Genomic DNA, 20,150 nt, shown 5'->3' on the forward strand with positions numbered 1-20,150 from the left:
GAGTTTGTTTAAAAAAATCAATTGATGTAGATCTTGATCTCTGATGTAGAAGCTGCTGCTGACTTGCAAAAGGCGAAACCTGTATAGCTGATGCAACAAGACCACTTATTATTATAATACTAACTATGTTAGACTGGAGCATGCAGTGACCTAATAGGATGGACAGTGTGAACCTTGGTGTGATCAAATTCAAAAAGACTTATTTATGAGTAAGTTAAACCGTGGTCTGTACGCCGAATTCAGGAGTTAGTTCTGATTGTCCAAAATGAAGTAATAAATTACAATATATTCTGTTTGTGTGCAAAACCAAGCAAAAGCACTTTTAATTGTCAAAGTTTTGAACGTGGTTCGGCTCCTACAGTCCTCCCCCGCGTTAGTAAGGCGTACTGCTAGTGGTGACGTAACCCACTGACAATGGGAGTTAAGATCAGAATAGTGGTAGAACGAAAAGTAACCTGGACACCCGTGACTTTATAATTGGCTATGAAGGCTAAAGTTAACTTAAAGTAGGTCTCAATAGGTAGACAAAGGAATGAAACAGACAGTATGATAAACAAAATTGCTGCTAAAAGTTATCCTTGGTCGGACTCTAAAACTTGCTAGCCACCCCCGGTCAGTCTGAGACTAGCGTTGAAAAAAGTCAAGTGGCTAAGGCGAAGCTAGGCAACACTTGGCTAACCGGATCCGTTGACAGAGGTTGACTTAGGTTACCGTGCCGCTTTCTCGCCATTGACAGAATTGGTGTGAACTAGCGGTGCTTTCAAATTCAATGTATACAACTGACAGCCACAGCTTTTTGTTAGTTTGTCAGTCTGCTGCATTGGAAGGGAAGATAATGTTAGCTAGCTAAGACGGGCGGCGTTAGCTTTAGCAAAACAAGAGCTGTGCTTAAGGAGTCAGCTGACAGACTGCTGTGAGCTGCCAACAGACCAGTGATGGATCAACTGAAAGTGAAGGATCGCATACTGGAAAACATCTCCCTGTCTGTCAAGAAGGTAAGCGATGTCCAGTTTGTCAGCACACCTAGATATTGTCACAGAATTCAACTATTTTCACATGCTTGAATTACTGAATTAGCTAACGTGAGGTCATCTTTTGTCTGCCCAAGAGGGTAACTTTCAAGTCGGGGGGACATTACCAGCTCGCTGTCATGGAAGGGCCTTGCCCTTACTGATGCAAGCAAACAACATGTGAACTATTCCCTATAATTCCTCAATTCACCTTCGTGTTTACAGCTTCAGATCTCGGTTGTCATGTTCTAGTTTCTGAACAACAGTGGCACCAAGCCCCCTGTGTTTGCTCACTGCAGTGCCGCATGTGTTGTAAACATACCTGCAGCCACACCGCGGACACATATTCATAACATGATGGTTAGCCCACAGATCTCTGCTCACAATTTCATTCAACTTATGAAACATTTGAGATTTTTTGTTCCCAACTATGGCTGGTGTTGTGAAACTACCTTTCTCACAACCTGACAGACAGCATTGCATCTTCTCCCTCCTCTCCTTGCGTATTTGTACATTCACTTGCCAGAAGTGAATGTCACATTTTTATTATGCATTAGCTCTCTCATCTGTCTTTCTCTCAATTATGTGTCATAAGGAGTAACATAATCAGATGATTGCATTACAAAGCCCCATATTGATGTGTAATGCAGTGAGGCCAGTACTGTGTCTTACTTCCTTAATCCACATTTAACTAAATTTGTAGTCCAGCTACCCTGTTTATCTCCTTACTGTAGATCTGTAAAGCTGCTCATGAAATGGTTTTTGCCTCCAGCATCCAAGAGAGTGTACAGTGTTTACCTTGGGCAAACATTGCTTAGTCATGTGAAAATGGTCACAGGGTATAAATTCTCTTTCTTTGGGTCCCAATCCTCAAAGCTACTCCGACCTACACTTGGGTTGGTCATGCCTCAGTGTTTCAATGCTATTAATTGGGATTAAGTTCAAGAGGGTTCTGCAGGTCACTGTAGGATGGTGGACTTTGGAGATGGCACTTCTCAGTGAAGCTCCCTGCATTTAAAATTGATCCTTGTAAAGACATTGTAAATGATTACAACCTAATAAGACAGTCACAGTTTAGGTCATTCAGAGTTTTTTTGCTCTGTTCACCAGCACATTGGATTTGGAAGTAAACAGTGACAATAACAATAAAAGAAGCACCTTTGGCATTATTAATTACACCCACATCACATGAACAGTTGGGCTGTTTTAACATATAGTTCCTTAATTTGAAGGAAAATACTTGGTTGCATATCCTGTGCAACTGTATCCCCACTGGCTTGCGTCTTGAACCCACAGACATCAGCAGTCACTTGGTATCTTCCCTGGTGATACTCTGTCAGCCATGTTGCTGCAGCCAGCTCCACTAACTGCTTGTTTTCATGGCTTTCATTACATGTCTTCATCAGTGAAACTGCAATACAAGGAGTATCCCCACACATTGGAGCCACAGCAATTAAACACATGCTTGGTTGGATTTAGGTCAGAGGCATTCCACTGCTTGACAGTAAATTCCTCATTCTTTTGACTGTGTGTTTCACTGTAGGATCATTGTCCCGCTGTACTTTCCCTAAACCTTGGGCATCATGAGCTTTTATTCCCTATTGATACGATGACTTATGATCAGGGTAGAAATCCATTATGGACAAAAAAGAGCTCTACTGCTTGGCTTGTTTGCATTAAAGCACTTTCGTAATTGCCTGTTTGGCATGCTTTCGAAAGCTCTTTCACCAACTTCCTACAGAGCGATTTAACATGTCAGGTTGACTGAACAGTCTTGGATGATGACCTACTAGAGCTACCCATACACTGTGTCCTGCACAAACATTAAATTGCAACCAAAGTTTGTAACTGCAGCTGGATTCAGGTATATGCAACATAAATAATTAAAAGATCAGATCAATGTGCCTATGTCAGCCAGTCCTAATGAATCTAACTGCTCGGAAAAAAGATATCTTCATAGGTATCATTTCAGAGGTCTGTCCTTTATGATAACTGAAATACAATCATATTTTTGAAGGAGAAACAGTAGCAACTTTGTAACAGGAATTTGAGTTCAAATGTCCGTTTGCCCAGCAGAACAAACAGCAGAGAAACCATGTCTCTCTCCACAGTTGCAGAGTTACTTTGCGGCCTGTGAAGATGAGACTCCAGCCATCCGAAATCACGACCGGGTCCTGCAGCGCCTCTGTGAACACCTTGACCATGCTCTGCTGTATGGGTAAGGGGCTTAAGTATATTGCAGTAAAGGTACATAGGGCAAACAGATATCTGTTTTGGTTTTATTGGCATGTTATAAACCCCATTACTCATGCATTGGGCAATTTTGACAGCTCTTAGACTCAAGCTACAACTAACTGTGTTGATACTTTGCAGTACAATACTGTTACATTTCTCTGAAATTTAGTTGTGCCCCTTAGGCCTCATGTATGTGATATTATTGACTGTTTTCTCCTTTGCAGACTACAGGACATCTCCTCCGGCTACTGGGTCCTGGTCCTTCACTTCACCAGGAGAGAGGCTGTCCGACAGATAGATGAGCTTCAGCACATAGCAACCAACCTTGGTCGAAGTGAGACATCTCTTTCACACAGTCAAACACACTCACACTGTTCAGTTCAGTAAAGTATAAGTTCATCATTCAGTGGGTTATATGCAGAGTAAAGAACTCGTCTCTTTGCTGTGCAGGTCGTGCATGGTTGTACCTGGCACTAAGTGAGAGCTCTTTAGAGAGCTATCTTCGCCTGTTCCAGGAGAACCAGGCCTTGCTCCACAAGTATTATTTCAAGTAAGTCATCTGATCTGTCCTCACAAATTGATGCTATGTAACAAGTGGACGTTATATTGCATTTCAGGAGTTACCGTCTGTTGTTGTTATGCTGGAGAACAGTATTTTTGTGGTAATTGACAGCTGATTTCTTCTCTGCTAGGAACGCATTGGTCTGCAGCCATGACCACCTCACACTCTTCCTCACATTGGTGTCCGGTCTGGAGTTCATTCGCTTTGATCTGGAGCTGGTTAGCTAATATTTCTCACAATATCGATAGAAAGTAATCTCCTTAATGTGAGCTGCATGTCTGTAACATTTCTGTCGGGTCATCTTATTCAGGATGTTCCCTATCTGGACGTGGCCCCCTACATGCCAGAATACTACAAACCCCAGAACCTCCTGGACTTTGAGGAAAGGCTACCCAGCTCAGACAGCTTGTCCCTTCACTCCTTCACCTCCCTCACCTCCACCAACCTGGAGTGGGATGACAGCGCCATAGCCCCCTCAAGTGAAGGTAAGACGTAGGGATGTCCTGATCCCAATCCAAGTCCTTTAATATCAAGTCTGATTTGAAGCCTAAAATTGATTAAGTATGTATCTGACTCATTGAAATAACAGCTGTAGCCTTCCAAGTCTGGCCTGTCTTTTTTTCATGAGCTTCTTGATCCACATACTAAAAGTCCTGATTAAGAACTGTAAAGCTGATAAATGTAAATTATTGATATAATATGGAAAAAGTGAGGTAGCATTTAACGTTACAGCTCCATAATAGCAAGGTAATAGTTTGATAGGAATGGGTAGTTTAGCATGTTGCAGCCTTGATTCACGGTTATTACAAAGAAACAACCACAAGTACAGTACAGTATTACCATGAAGCAAAAAGGGTGTGTTTGGAAGATGAGTAAGGATGATTTTAGCCTTTACAATATGGTAATTAGCAATTTTGACTTCCAAGAGTTTTCATGTGAGTTTGAAGGTATTATGTGGATATTAGCCTATAATACTGTAAAAATATCATCTGATATTAACTCATTATTATCAGGTTATTGCCTCATTATTGGTACCAGATTACCAAATCCAGATATTACCCTGTTATGACCATTAATGGTTAGCAGGTTACCATATTGTTACCAAAATAGTACTATACTAGATTAAAATAGTTTTGCCTCATTGCTATCTTTAAATGTGTTTCCCCTGTTATTACCTATTACCTTATAATTATTTTCTGGGCCCTTACTACACTTTTACATAACTATCAGTCTAATATTACCCAGATGTTCCCATTGTTAATACCATACTATCACCTGCTTATTACTTTGGTAATAAGGTGGTACTACTTGATTATTACCTCTTTATTATTAAGCTATTACCCCACCATTTCCATGTTATTATCAAACTGTCATGTAAAATACTAGCAAATGTTAAACTGAGATAATGCCTCCTGGTTTTGACCCGACATTATGAGTCAGAAAGAAGAAGTATCACTCTGTTGGAGTTGTTGGGACGACAGATACATTCAACGGTTGTACAGTACAGAGGTTTTAATGCTGCTTTTACCTCATAAACATTCTTTGGAAGAGTACAATCACCAGCTTGCAGAGACCACACAAATCCAACAACAGCCAAGTTTAATTTTGGATCAACAAAAGCACCGGCTAAAAATGAGAAGCTGCTAGCTAAATGTTTTTGTCCACTGCTCTTTGCTAATTAAGGAGCAGTGATAGAATCTGTAGCAGTCAGATCTTAGCAACGTGTATTTTGACAACCCGAGCATCAAAACAGAGTCAATCACTGATGTGACCAAGTCATTTTTTACATTCACACACTCTGATTTTTACTTGCACATGGAGTGAAATGTTCACAGTGTAGAGTCTGGCTGTCATTAAAGAGAGCAGTGTGTTGCGACACTAGCAGGATGTGGTGGAAAAAACAGGAGGATTTGATTGAATTTTTATCTGCTTTATTTTAGCCCAAACCGATCCATTAACATACGCCCCAGATCAGCCCTGACACTGATCCTTAGGATTGGCTCGGGACATCCCTAGGAAGCAGCACAGATTTTCTAAAAGCCCTATTTTGTTTGATCCCTTGCTTCACTTTATCAGCAGTGATTCCCTATGTTATACAGACTAACTGCTTTTACAATCCTTTGGTACCCACTGTATATTTACTGGTTTTTAATTCTGAGTCATTATTGGCCAGTCAGTGTCACTCCCCTTTAAATTAGCCCCATCAAATATCTAGTTTCTGGTCACCTGTTGTTGTTATTGTTGTTGTTATTATTATTATTATTATTATTATTATTATTAATTTTATTATTATTATTGTTCTGACACTCGCGCTGAATGGCAGTTTTTATTTTGGGTTTTTGATTTGATCAGCCCCTGCTCAAAACGCACGTTGTGAGGTGCACACTTTATTGCTTTGGGAGAAATTCGTAAAGTGATGTCAAGCTAATGGCATGTTGAAGCAGAAGTTGGATTGATCATGGCGGACTCTTATGACTCATTGATACAAAGTGCATTTTATCAAATGGATCACTTGGCGTGCAGAGACTCATGGTTACAGAATGTTCTCCCTGTGGTGATTGCAGCGCTCAGTGAATGCTTTCCCCATCGCTCTCCACAAAGTACTGAGTCAGTTTCCCTGTTTTACTTCCCATTTGTCTTTTTTTTTTGCCCCATGGCCTCTGTTATTTCATATATACCATGTCACGTTATGTTTCTGTTTCTGTGCCATTGTCTCACTCTCCTCTCTCCACTCCATCTCTCTCTAATGTTGAATGTTATCCCTCCTTTTTTTAGATTATGATTTCGGTGACATCTTCCCCGTGTTGCAGTCATTGCCAAGTGCAGACTGGGAAGGTGGGACATTGGTCAACCCTCCCCCCCTCCCCTGCTTTTCCATACTTCCCTCACTCCCTCCCTTCTATCTGGCATGGCCATGCCACAGTTTGTGCTTAATGCATGCTGGGTGCTCTAGCCAGTAATTAGACATGTTGATATGTAAAATATAGCCAGCTGGTGCCAAAGACAACTAATCAAAGCGATTGAAGTAAAAGTGCTTTGACTTTTGGGAATGGATTCAGTTTAAAGGCATGTGGGTTTGGTTCTTAAGTTGCTTGCAACCTGATGACTATGATTACTGGGTTACTGAATTTAATGAACATTAAATTTGAAGCCTGTAACTTAATTTATCGTTGTATAAACCAACATCTCTGTCAACCAGTATAGGAGAAGGTAATGTTTACCGGCTCTTAAACCTACCTATGAGACATGAAGGTTTATCTAACTGAGCAAAATGTGTCAGTGAACGTCCATTTTTAGTAAAGCTTTTCCTTAATGGTAATTTTAGGAGCTAAATTAGCAAACTAAGTAAATGAACAAGGCGTCATCTTACATAACAAGTTGACAGGTAAGTTTGGGAAGAAACACAGTGCTTTGGTTCTCTGGGGAATTCAGTGTTTGGGTGGGTATATGGAACTGTCCTCTGTCATGTTCTGCATGTGTAACTCATCTGGGCAAAGATCCTAATGCTCACTCTGCCTTATTATTTACCACAGCAAGACAAACGCCTGATGTAACTGGTACTCACCTCGTCCAGTCTGTCTACATTACATTATGTTATCCGTTTGTCTGGTGTATCGTTTTATTTACAATGTCCTCTCTTCTTGTGCGATGTGTGGCACTGGCCTAGGTTCAGCTCAAACTGCAGTGTGAGTGCAGATTGTTTTGATATCAATACAGCATCTGTTTGCTGTAAGCTTCTATGCGCACATGGAACATGCAAATGTCTGTCGACTCATGGTTGACTATTCCTTTCGAGGTCTAAATTTTAATTTGCAAAAGAAATCCTGTTTAGTCCACTAATGATGCATAGTACATAAAAAAATACCACTGATTCCAAATTTGCAAAGGCTATTATATGAATATTTGTTAAATGTGACCCATCTCTAGCTGCAGAAGTAATGTTTGACTTAGGCCTGTGCCACTGCAGAGAAAGCTGCTGCCTGTGTACCTACCTGATGTCTCCTGCATCTCGTTTCGTGCCTCTCTGAGCCTGCCAACGAACTACAAACAGCACTGCCGCCCCTAACATTTATTTGTGTGTAATACTGATGAAGAAATACACTAAGTTTTTGTGAAATTGTCTCTTTCCATTGGTGATGAAAACAAAACCAACTTCCAGAATATGAATGAACAGAAACAACTCTTCTCTAAATTTATTTTTAGTAAAGCTATTTGACTGATGTGTATCACTCACCTTAGTGACGAAACAGTCCCAAAAATTCAGTGTATTTCTTACAGAACTGAATGTGTGTGACTGAGACTTTTTATATTAATTCCAAGCCTTTGATTTTCGTGTTAGAGGGTGACCTGACCGACCAGGCAAGCTGCCCACGATCCAGTGGCTCTGATCCCCAGACAGTCATCAGCGACACAGTGGTCCTCTCTGTGGGCACTGTCAAGGTGAAGGTGGCGGCTCATCCTTCTCCACACAGCCCCACGTCCAGACACAACCCCTTCAATGAGGACTCGGACACCAACACTACCAACACCTCAGCTGATGTCACGCCGGTTCATGTGGCCAGCCGCTACAATGTCACCATCATCGGAGACGACATGGAGAATGCCAACAATGAGTTGGAGGTTATCAGGTACAGAAGCTACAGCTTCAGTTTCGATCTTGTAGGCTCACATTCGACAGGGTTCCTGTGCAGTATCAAGTTCTAGATTATTGCCACCACTTGGTTTTCTAAATCTGTTAGTGTAGTCTGTTAGTCAAACTGTATTACAACGGAGGAACCACTAACCACTCCACTCCTCTAGAATGGCTAGACGAAGGAAACCAGCCAAGAAGCGACGAGGGAAGGGCTCCACAGACTCCATCAGCAGCATCCATAACTCTGTCTCCTCCGAGCACATCGAAGTAGACAACAGCTTCCTGTCCTCGGAGGATGTAGATTCATTAAACGGCACTGTGATTCATCTGGATGCCGAGGGAGAGTTAAGGAGAAGCAGGGTGGGATCAGAGGTCGTGGAGGAAGGAGATGAGGATGGAGTAGAAGGCCTCCTGCGGCTCCCAGAGATGACCGACACCTCCATGGACACTGTGGGCCAACCCCTCCGCGATGTCATGGACCGGCTCAACGGGGCTCTGGATAGGGAGGAGGCCTGGGAGCACCCAGAAGAGAAAAACAATGAAGGCTGCAACCAGGGCCCCGAGCCTCCTGCACAGCAGCCCTTTCGAGAGGATTCGGGGGGCGAGCCACCTGACCGAGCCCCAGGAGAGATGTCTCTCTCCCCTCTTGCCAGCCCCAACTTCCTGCAGGCCTCTCCTGCACCTGCAGACGTATGCTGCTTTACCTCCTTCAGTCCAGACTCTACTCCCTCGGGTGGTGGCCACTATGACTCTACAAAGCTTAGCCAGTCACAGACTCTTTCAGGTGGCCTTGAAGATGAAGGAGAGGCAAAAGCGACAGCACGACAGGAGCCAGACGTGATGACCGGGGAGGAAGACACAGAAGGAGGAGAGGATAAGAATATGATTACTGAGGAAGCAGAAGAACTCCAAGAGAGTCCCTCTGAGAGCTCTCATCCTGCAGAGTTTAAGTAAGGAGTTTCTGCAAAAAGTGAGTTGTTTGTCATTGTTATGATGTTTAAAGTGTGTCTAATATTGTTTATTATTCATATTTCAGGGTGGACAACAATCACTTGCTTCTTCTCATGATTCATGTATTCAGAGAGAACGAGGAGCAGCTCTTCAAGGTGAAACGAGACAACTCATTCTTTAATTGTTTTGAAAGAGGTTAAATTCTTGAGAAATTGTCAATCTGTATGTGCTCAGCTGTAACATTTACAACAGAATGATAAAATCAAGACAGTACAGTGAGGTCATGGCATGTAACAGGCAGAAATAGAAATAAATTTGATTGTCTTGAAAAGTAATTCTCTTCCACATTCCACAGTTGTGGTGTTGTTTGACAAAATTTTGACATTGAAGAAGTGGTTTGGAGACTGTTGTTCAGTGGAAATGTTGCAAGGCTCAGTTTGCCAACTGCCTCCTTACTGGTTTTACTGAGGCTGTCGTAAGTTATTTGTCTGGTTTTAGTATTTTCAAACACAGAAACTGATTCACACTTTGCATGAAACACCTTTACCTTTAAAATGATCATATAAGTATCAAGTAAAAACAGATTGCATTGGTTTGTAATAGATGATGAAAACCAACAGCTAGTGATGGACCATATGTTTACAAAATAACACTCACTATGCTCTGTTAACAGCTATATATGTAGCAACACCATGAGGTTACATACAAAGTTTGGAAAGTTTGGAAATGCTCAATCTTCTACCCTTTTTCAAAATTAGGAATAATCTTGAATGATAAATAACTCCTTGAAAAATGCTTGATTTTCAACATCATCAGGTGTTTTATCTAAAATCTTCTTCTCTTTGAAATAAAACGATGCCATCATATGTTTGTTTAATCCTGGGTTTGAGATTAGCAAGAATTAAATAATCATGATCAGAAAAGCTTTCATAAACAACTGGTTAAAAGACAACTAATAACTGTGGGTATATATTGGGTATTTAGTTGTTATGATAAAAACTGGCAATTTTTAGTGCTTGAATTTTCCTCTTTAAAAGCTGTAGGAACCCTGCCCTGTGCTACAGTCTGTTATTCAAATTTCAGAACCCATCACCGTTGAACAGAATCATTTGAGACAGATTGTGAATATTGTGTCTTCAGATGGTGAGAATGAGTACAGGTCATATGGAGGGAGACCTGCAGCCCCTTTACCTGCTGCTGACTGACTGTTACATCTACCTGCTTAGAAAGGGTAAGTGACTAAAAGGTCAGCATGCATTGGCTTTATTTAGTAATAAAGGTTGAACAGTACAACTCGTAAATTGGAACATACTGAAATTAGTATTGGGAGTCCCAATACATTTTTATACAGGGGAAAGGAGCATTGATCGTTTCATTTCCTTACCTTCAGGTTAGAGCCTGACACTGTTTTTAGGTCCTCTAAGAGTTTCTTCCATTGTAATTGTCCCTTAAAATCTACACAATTTATTTTCAGGAAGTGGGGAACACATTTAAAAAAGGTCATTCTGTCGGCAGAAAGCACATTATATTAACATGTTCTCACTGCATGTGTTGGTTGTACATTTGTTTCCCTCCACAGGTGCAGCAGAGAAGCCATACTTCGTAGAAGAGGCCGTTTCCTATAATGAGCTGGACTATCTTTCAGTGAGTGTCCTGCACAACAAGGATTTTCCATTTTCTCCCATTTATCTGATTCATATTGAGTTTATGACATGATATTTCTGAGCCGTGTGGTTTTGTGTCTGATGTATTAGTCTTAATGCTGTCATCCTTTAGGTGGGCCTCGACCAACAGACAGTGACGGTGGTTTGTACCAACAGACGAAGAAAGTTCCTGTTGGACACAGCTGACGCCTCTCTTACCTTGTGAGTGTACCTGTTACATTTGTGCCTTGTATTTCGTAATACTCTGACTACATAATGAATCATAGGGCATTCACAACTACTGCATTTTTGTATTAACCCCCAGCATTAACCACCAGCTTGTTTGACTACAGTAACAGTGCAACTGCTTTCTTGCAGAGATAGCCAGTCTTTCCTTCTCTAAATACCTAAGATTTTCTTAATTTAATGTGGCGTAAAACAGAAAATTATTAGTCAACTACAACTAAGGTTATTTCCACCCCCTTTTGTTAGAAGGCTCTCAAAGGCTCTGAATAGCCAAGTATAATGTCCTCCAATGTCACTTATTCTTGCATGTATATATCTGTGGTCTTATACTGCATTCCAGTTACATGGGAGACCACTCGCCCAAGTTGCTCTTACGCGAGAACGTGACGTCATTTCCTGGCTTGTAGCACAAATAGCGTTCCCGTTTGTCTCGCTACACGACGAGTCGGAAGAACATGGACGCCATCAGGGTAGTAGCAGGCTAGTCATTGTTATTGTTAGCTACATTAGCCTCTTTAGCAAACCAGCTCGAAAACAAAACTTTACATTGTATTGCATGCACAGCAAGACCGTGCAATGCATAAATTGGTGACCGGATTAAAGCAGCAATGTAATCAAATGTGTAAGAGCATTTAAAATCGACATTAAAACGACCAACTTGGTACAAATACAAAGAAAATACATCAATTATGGGTGCAGCCATCTTTGTTTGACGAGTCGTTTGTCTATCCTCGCTCAACTCGGTGTACTCTCAGGAGCACCGAGTCAGACAGTGGATATTCCGACCAAAGGGGGCGTGCCTCGGTGAAATGTCGCGAGACAGCTGCGAGATTTCCCACTTCACAACTCGGGCGAGTGGTCTCCCATGTAACTGGAATGCAGCATTACATGTCATGAAAATTGACTTTAATCCATACAGGAATGGGTGATTGTTGGTCCCTCCTCTGACCTTATCCAATCCATCTTTTCACTTACAGGTGGTTCTTGACTGTTCTCAAGTCAGCAATGGTGAAAGGTTGTCGTGAGCCTCCTTATCCCTCTGTTCTGACTGATGCCACCATGGAAAAACTGGCTCTTACTAAGTTCATCTCCCAGGAATCTCAGTGTGAGGTAAACCATTGTTAAACTTCACATATACAGTAGTAGCTCTCCATTACAGGTCTGTTCATACATGTAACTAATCAACCACTAATCATAAGACAAAATTACAAAATATTACTGTACCAAGGGCTTTATACATAGTTGTCTTTACCAGTAGTCCTGCCTCTGACTGGACAAGAAACTGCAGTAAATGAATAGAAACCTTTAGGGAAATCTGTAACACAAGACGTTTATCACAATTAATAGCTTTGTGCGTCGAACTGTAACGCTCAAAGATGTAAAACGTTTTTTGCAATGCATTATTTTGATGCATTTGGCCCAAAGCCAGTAAAAATGACACAAGAAAAATATATTTAATTTTATTTTCTGGACTGTATCACAATGCAACAATAAGATAACTGATAAATACTCAACTCAAGTGTTTGCTAATCAATTTTCATACTGTTTATGAATGGAAAAAATGGAAAAAATCTAACAGACCAAAGTATGCTTCAGAAAATGGTTAGTGGTAATGTATAGTTAAACATAGACTAAAAAGCCCCTTTTTATAAGTTTCTATTTACCACTCCTATTCTTTGGCTGACTTTCAAAGCAGTGATAAACTAATGTTCGGCTGTTTCTCCAGGTATCAGAAGTGTCTATCCAGCTGTATTCACTGGTCCACTGGGAGGATCCTATGGACATGGCTTTGTCACCCCAGAGTGGCCCACCAAAGTTTGGAGCACCTTCCAGCACCAAGGAGGGGACTGTGCAGTACCGGGCAGGAACCACCTACCTGGGTAAAGAGCTGTGGAAAAGCTGCTACCTCATCCTCAGGTATGGACAGGTTGTACAAAACAGTACTCCTTTAAACTGATATTGATATGTTCCATTAAACACACTACAACTGAGATTAACATTCCCATATTGTGTATTAACAAGGGAAGGTTTCTTTCCTTCAGAAATACACCGATAAGTGTTCATGTTTATTACCACTGTAATATTTATCACACTTTAAACATCTAGCATATTGTAGTCCTGAAAAAAAACTATTTTGAGTGTTAAAAATGTAGATCATGTTTACTATAATCCCCAGTATTTACTTCAGTACTTCACACTTTACTTTGAAAAATGAAAAATGCCAAAAATATTGGAAGTGATAGTTCCTTCGACTTTTCACTCCTCTCGCCTTCTGCTGTTGCCAGTAATACTGAGAGCCTTAGCTGTAACCAGCAGGGGGGCCTGCCAGTGTGCCCAGAGGAACATGGTGTGTAATATAAAACACAGTGTGGGGGCTGGCTGCTTTTTGGCAATGGTCTTTCCTGTTGCAATAACAAGAAAGGTTGGAGAAACGCTACCCAACATCACTCTGTAGTGGCCAATCATATATGCCGACAATTAGATCAGCTAGTCAATAGCATTGTTGTTAAAGCTGTTTACATTACATTTATAAAATTACATTATAAACAATATAACCTAGTACTATAATACTTAAAATGGATGTTTGTCATGTTTTCTTATAAGCACTGGTTGACATGACATGCTCACTGTCAGGGTGAAATAGATACCGTCATACAGTATTGGCTAAAAGACACATGCACAAATTGCTCCCAGTTCATATTATGTCGCTTGGTGCCACAAACAACATCAGTACTGCAAAGAGACTTCACCAGCAAAGGAGGAGAAATACTCTGCAAACTTGTTGCAGATGGAGAAATCCTCTCTGAAAGAGTTGTTGCTCTCAAGCAGGGAACCTGAAACTTGGTACTAACCAGGCAGAGTTCATGAACCAAACGATGATACTCCTCCTTGTGTCCTCCCACACTGCTAAATAATACAGCCAATGCTAAGAACCTAAAACACACGCTGGTGGTCCTTAGAAGGCATGCCAGAAAATTGGTTTAGAACAATTCTGCTACTGGCATTGGCATCATTTCAGATGCTTTCAAAGGCTTTAAAGATTACAATGTATTATAAATATCATATGAAATAATATATTAATGTAAAAAAGCTTCAGATTAGGTGAATATAGATATTTGTCTTTTTTTTCTTGCAGCAATGGGATTCTGTACCTGTATGCAGAAAGAACCGATGTGACACCTCTACTGTCAGTCACTATGGGGTAAGCTTCAACTGGCGGAAAGTCCTTTTTCACAGCACACATTTTGACTTGACAAGAAAAGCACAGATGTTACTAATAACATTAACGGGTGCTCTGTTCCAGTGAAGTGTGCCAGGGAGACAGTGAGTCAACCTGTATGATACCAGGAACCTGATACTGAAGCAGCTAAATGGAATTCAGCCATCATATTAATTATAACATTTACACCTGTGCTTTTTTAACTGTGACATTTAAAAATGTGAAAAAAGCCGATTAAACTGGAGATTGTTAGTCAGTCGAGGCCTTGTTCAAAAGTGGTAAACTCAAAAAAGAAACCTAATTACTCCACAGAGGAGAACATTGTGGAGGCTGCCGTCGCTCAAACAGCACAGAGCGTCCTCACGCCTTCCAGGTCATCCTGACAGAGCGACCTCCGCTCGAGCTCAGCGCCAACAATGAGCAGGACATGGCCGACTGGATGCAGCTGCTGTGCCAGTCCGTCTCCAAAGGGGTAAGGAGATGTGCAGTACATATACCATGTGTTGAGCAAACTTTCTTATAATGCATGTATCTCAACACTTAAATTCAGTACAATATAAAAGGTCAATATTGATTCATATAAGTCCCATTTATATAAGGAAGGTATGATTAAGCTATAACCACCTTACCTGCAGGTCATCCCTCAGGGTGTGGCCCCCACTCCATGTATCCCATGTTGCCTGGTAATGACAGACAGTAAGCTGCTAACCTGCCATCAGGACTGTCAGACCAGCTTCTTCCGGTCTCTGGGCAGCGTTGAGATCTGTGATGTCACTGCTGTCAGCGTGGAGGCCAACAAGCATTACTGTGTCATTGTGAGTGTTTGTCTGTTTCACTCATCTGTCTTAGTCCAATATGTGGTATATATATTTTTATATTAGACCTTAGTTATTGTATTTATTTATACATATGTGGTCTCCTGCGCCATACTTTTTAGATATTTTACCTATGGATTTAAGTGATGTCATTATTTGCTTTTACCGGATGCAAACGTCACAAATGTTTTCGGTTAAGTGCTGAATTTATTAAATGAGATGATTTTTAAAATGTTTAAAAAAAAAACAAAGGCTTCTCCATGATATCCTAATGTAAATACAATATTTTTCAGCCCTCATAAACATACGAGACACACATCATACATCACAATGCAGATTCTACCAAAGAAACTGTGCAAACTTTCTTGGATATCAGTAGCATTGTGCTGGGGTCAGATGTCTCCTCAAATGTTTGATGGTATCTTAAGTTTTGCCTTTGTCCCACTGTAACTGTTCGTCACAAACACACATACAGAGAAAGACGGAGCATGAGGAGGTTTTATTTTGTATATTATGAAACCGTACAGCATATTATGTACCAGTATATGGTACTGCTCTTGTGTTTAAGGTCTTTAATGTAAGCCTTCATGCTTCATGCTTTGTCCCTGCTTCCCCCCTGTGTAGGAGTTTGCAGCAGATCGCACTCAGTTCCTTCCTCCATGGGTCTTGTATTTCAGTGGCTGTGAGGAGAGAGATCGATTGCTTGAGGCGTTAGACAACACATGGAAGGCCATTTTCCAGGTGTGAGGATATACTCTTGTTGTCAGTGGTTTAAAGGGAAACGTCAGCAATGTTATACAATAAAGTGTGTTTACAGGTCTTGTGGAGTTCAACTGCATATGTGAAAAAAGTAGTATGAAGTCTTTTGTGGCTCCAGAGGAACCTGCATGTGATCAGATAAATTGCCTCCAGTGACTCAGTACTGCACTGCACAGTGATCAAAAGCTGAGATGTCACCCTTTTAATCCACCTTTTCTTCTTTCTTTTCAAAGCCTGGTGTCTACCCTGCCCACAATGCAGCTTAGCCAGTGACATCACTGGAGGCAATTTATCAGATTACATGCCTCCTCTGGAGACTTTATACTGCTTTTATTCACATATGCGGTAGTATTCCCCAAGACCTGTAAACACTCTGTAATGTGTAAAATTGATGGAGTTAGAAAAAATGTAACATTACAATACTTAATACTTACTTCCCCAAACATCAGCATTATAACACATTCAGCAGCTTAATTCTGACTACTGCCATTAGCAGTCCATCTGATTGAACCCTCATGTGTGTCCTGACTGTACACAGGTTGACCTTCCCCACAGAGGGGTGCTGGATCCATCTGTGCAGAAGCGTTGTGGTGAGGCCCTCGCCCTGATGAATAGTGCCTGGCAGAGAGCAGACAGTCTGGCCCGAGGCAGAGCCCAGCGTGAACCCTGGTGCTGACGGACACACACAAAAACACACAGAGACAGACTCACAGTCAAACAGTCTGATATAGTTCCAGGATAGATGGAGTAACTCCGGCTTCACAGTCACTGCAAACTGTTCAGAGTCCTGAAAGACTGAAATGAACCAATCAGATGTGGTTATAGGTTGTTGTCCTACAGCGTTAGCTTGTGATGCACCTCTGATCCACTGATGAAATGTTTCAATCAGAGAAACTCCCTGCAGAAGTAGCAATGCATCTGGCAAACAGTAAGACATTCTCACTAGAAATCATATAAACGAACCTCCAGCAGAACACTACAGCAGGTTTGATTTGATCCTGGTGATATTAGCAGTCCTAAATAGCAGCAATGCAGAACAAACATGCTGAATGAAGTAAATGTGTCGTGTCATGTGATGAGATATTTTGTACTCGATATGGGAGAAAAAAGCTCTGTAGGAAACATTGATGGATAAATGTACAACGCACAAACAGTAGTTTGACACGAAGACTTTGAACCAACCTACAAATTCAAATAAGTCCTGCTGAAGTGAATTTGAGAATTTTGTCTCAACAACGTTACCATCTTCAGAGGGGAATCTTAAAATGAACACTGATGTACAGATATAATCTTCGAAGCTTTGACTTTAAGATGTAGAATGATGAAACACATATTTAGCACAGTGAGTAAGCTGAGTAGGGATTAAGCTTCCCTGCACAGTGACATGAGAGAATCATTAATGTTTTCTTTAAAGAACAAATGTGGTGATATTTATCAAGAAAGCCATATATGAAGGAGGCAGTTGCTGCTTATTTGCAACATGGAAAACTTACCACTCCTCGCCTTGCACACTATAAATCACTAATGCTCTCTGCTTGCACAGCTCGCACATCTGTGTGACGATAAAAGCCACTTCCTGCTTACACAGAAACAGTTGCAGGATGTTCTACTGAAGCCTAACTGTGGTACAGTTGTAGAGCAAATGTACAGCGCTTGTACAGTATCAACACATAGTCACTGACGGCTTGTTTATTATCATCACATCGTACATTAGCTTGAGTGAATGAGGATCTTAATATGAAAAACGTGGATATTTAACACTTGCACTGTTACATGACATGCTCACGCCTGTATCGTCTCTGAGATCTTGCCTCTCCAATTTAAATGTTGAAAAAAAAAAAAAACATGCATCAGGAGATGCAACGGACTTGCCTTTTCTCCACTCCACAGAGACGAGTGGAGGCTTTCATGCAGACTTGCACATTGTTAGTGTTTTTTTTAATGGTATCAGTTGTGGTTATGTGTTAATATCATAACGTGCTGTGTTATTACCATTTTAGAGAAAGTGGGAACAATTGTTACTAAATTATTCAGTTAAGTGGTGACATTTTAATGATATTGAATTTCGTGTCTGCATTAGTGGACGTGTACTTCCCTCGTGAGTGTGGGTAAGAATTAGTCCGTTTGAAGTTGTATTGGCACCACTGGTTGGTGGCATCATACTGTACTGTACAGTAAGATCTGGCCACGCCACTGAATTAGATCATCCCCTCGTGTACTAGTCATCATTTAGTGGTGTAGGGCCATTTTTGAGGTTTATAAAATCATTAAAAAGCCTTTCAACCTACAGCAAGTGTAGCATCTGTTCTTAGCAGATTAATGCTTTGAAATTGCCTGTGATATCATCCATTATTAAAGCTTTACTTGAAGAAGAAATAAGAATTAGACTGTAAACTCTTTCTAGTTCCTCTACAAATTATAGTCAGTAGATGGCCGTGCATGTGTTACAATCTGTCCATAACATGAATACTAATTTGAGTACTGCTGCTCTGTCTATGGCAGTGTAAGTGCTCTCAGTGCAATGACAATGTCGCCTTTCTGACAACCTTGAGTGATTTGTTTAAACTTAACGAAGCACTGTATTTTCCTTTTTGTAGTTGCCTTACACTGTACAATTTGGCTGACTGCATCGAACACTTAAAACAATCATCTTTGTTTCTGTCCTGGTTTCTTTTGATAGACAAGTCCAATTATGTGCTGTATGTATGGCTGGGTATCGACCTCAGACATACTGGTGTCTTTATTGACTGTGGCACAGAATGGTATCATATTGTCGGATTTGTGCCTAAAAATCGGGAAATCAGGCAGGTTTTTCTAGAAAAAATGTGATTATAGTCAGCAGAGTGAGGTATTAAAAAAACATTGTTTGAAAATTTTAGACATCAGTATCACAAACCCTAAAATATTACCCGGCCCTGTGCATTACTTTACTCATGTACTGTGTGTTTGTATGGAATTCATTGTCAGCATTAATCAGTGCTTCAAGCCTTTCTAAGTGCCCCTTGGTCTCACTCATCTTCTGCTCCTTTACAAAGAAATCTAATCTCAGGTGAAAAAGGTACATCACATCCAAAACCTTAAGACTCACCGTGTGTGTTTTTTATTTTTTAACATGCTGCTGTTTTGTCTAATTCAGTATTTTTTAACTCCTTTTTTTCTATTTTGGCTCCTCCCATGTTTCACGCAGCATTATGATGTTATTTTGCGCGCACAGACGAGGCTGCACAGTAGTATCACATGTTGGAAAAGGTTTTTATGTAGAAGTCCTTTTAATAATTCAGTGGGTTCTAAATTAGGATCACTCGCCTGTGTTGTTGGAGTCCTCTCCCCCCCAGAGGATCACTTAAGGATTTTTTGACCAGAGAGAGTACGGTTGCAATAGTTGGACTTACTTGAAAAGATTGTTGGATTATCAATAAAAAATTGACTGCTAAAGTTGTGGCCTATGAAGTGTATATAAAGAAAGTCTTTTCGAGCGGTGTTTTGAATGTGAGACATTGCTGGCCAATGATGGATGACATCTACTAAGTGACGCGTTGTGAAAAAGCGCTGTTTGGTTTTGTTCATAAATGTATACTGCATGTAATATTTGTATTATGTTTAGGAGTTTTACCAAATTGTAAATAGAAGCACTAATCAAGCATAACATACTGTACACTCACACGCAAAGACGTGCATGTCCATAAGGTTTTATACTGTTCATAATGGTAATGAATGTACAAATAAACCTTTGTGATTGGACGGCGTAACTGAATAAAGTGAAATGAAAACATTGGCTCCTGTGGTGACAGTATCTCTGTTTCTAACTTCTATATTTCTGTTATAGGTCAAACCAGTGAAATGCTGTGTGTTGAAAACATAAGGACAGTCATGTTAGAGCAGGGACAGATGTTAACAGGTAAGACAGCAGGTGTGTGTCAGGTAAACTGTCTTCTTTCACTCAGATTGACAGAAGGTGTAGACTCCCACACATACGGTTCTTTAAATCCCCATTGTTTAGCATGTGAAAGGATGGTTGTCAGCACAAAAACAACATATCGATTGTATGTATGCGGGAGTTGATTTGTTGTTGATTA

General features: G+C 40.7%; 1 protein-coding gene across 1 annotated transcript; it reads left to right on the top strand.

The window, feature by feature from the left end:
- The first annotated feature begins 450 nt into the window (after positions 1 to 450).
- On the top strand, positions 451 to 19,849 carry plekhm2 (pleckstrin homology domain containing, family M (with RUN domain) member 2). Its single transcript, XM_073470457.1, has 20 exons — positions 451 to 995; positions 3,122 to 3,228; positions 3,470 to 3,579; positions 3,696 to 3,795; positions 3,938 to 4,025; positions 4,118 to 4,292; positions 6,583 to 6,642; positions 8,147 to 8,435; positions 8,608 to 9,390; positions 9,477 to 9,546; positions 10,532 to 10,622; positions 10,971 to 11,035; positions 11,168 to 11,256; positions 12,258 to 12,390; positions 13,007 to 13,197; positions 14,417 to 14,482; positions 14,813 to 14,972; positions 15,136 to 15,315; positions 15,940 to 16,056; positions 16,613 to 19,849. The coding sequence occupies exons 1-20, from the start codon at positions 936 to 938 to the stop codon at positions 16,748 to 16,750; spliced, it is 3,072 nt and encodes a 1,023-aa protein (XP_073326558.1). The 5' UTR covers positions 451 to 935; the 3' UTR covers positions 16,751 to 19,849.
- The last annotated feature ends 301 nt before the right edge of the window (positions 19,850 to 20,150 follow it).

This window comes from Pagrus major, chromosome 7, assembly GCF_040436345.1.
Source record: "Pagrus major chromosome 7, Pma_NU_1.0".
Classification (NCBI taxonomy): Eukaryota; Metazoa; Chordata; class Actinopteri; order Spariformes; family Sparidae; genus Pagrus; species Pagrus major.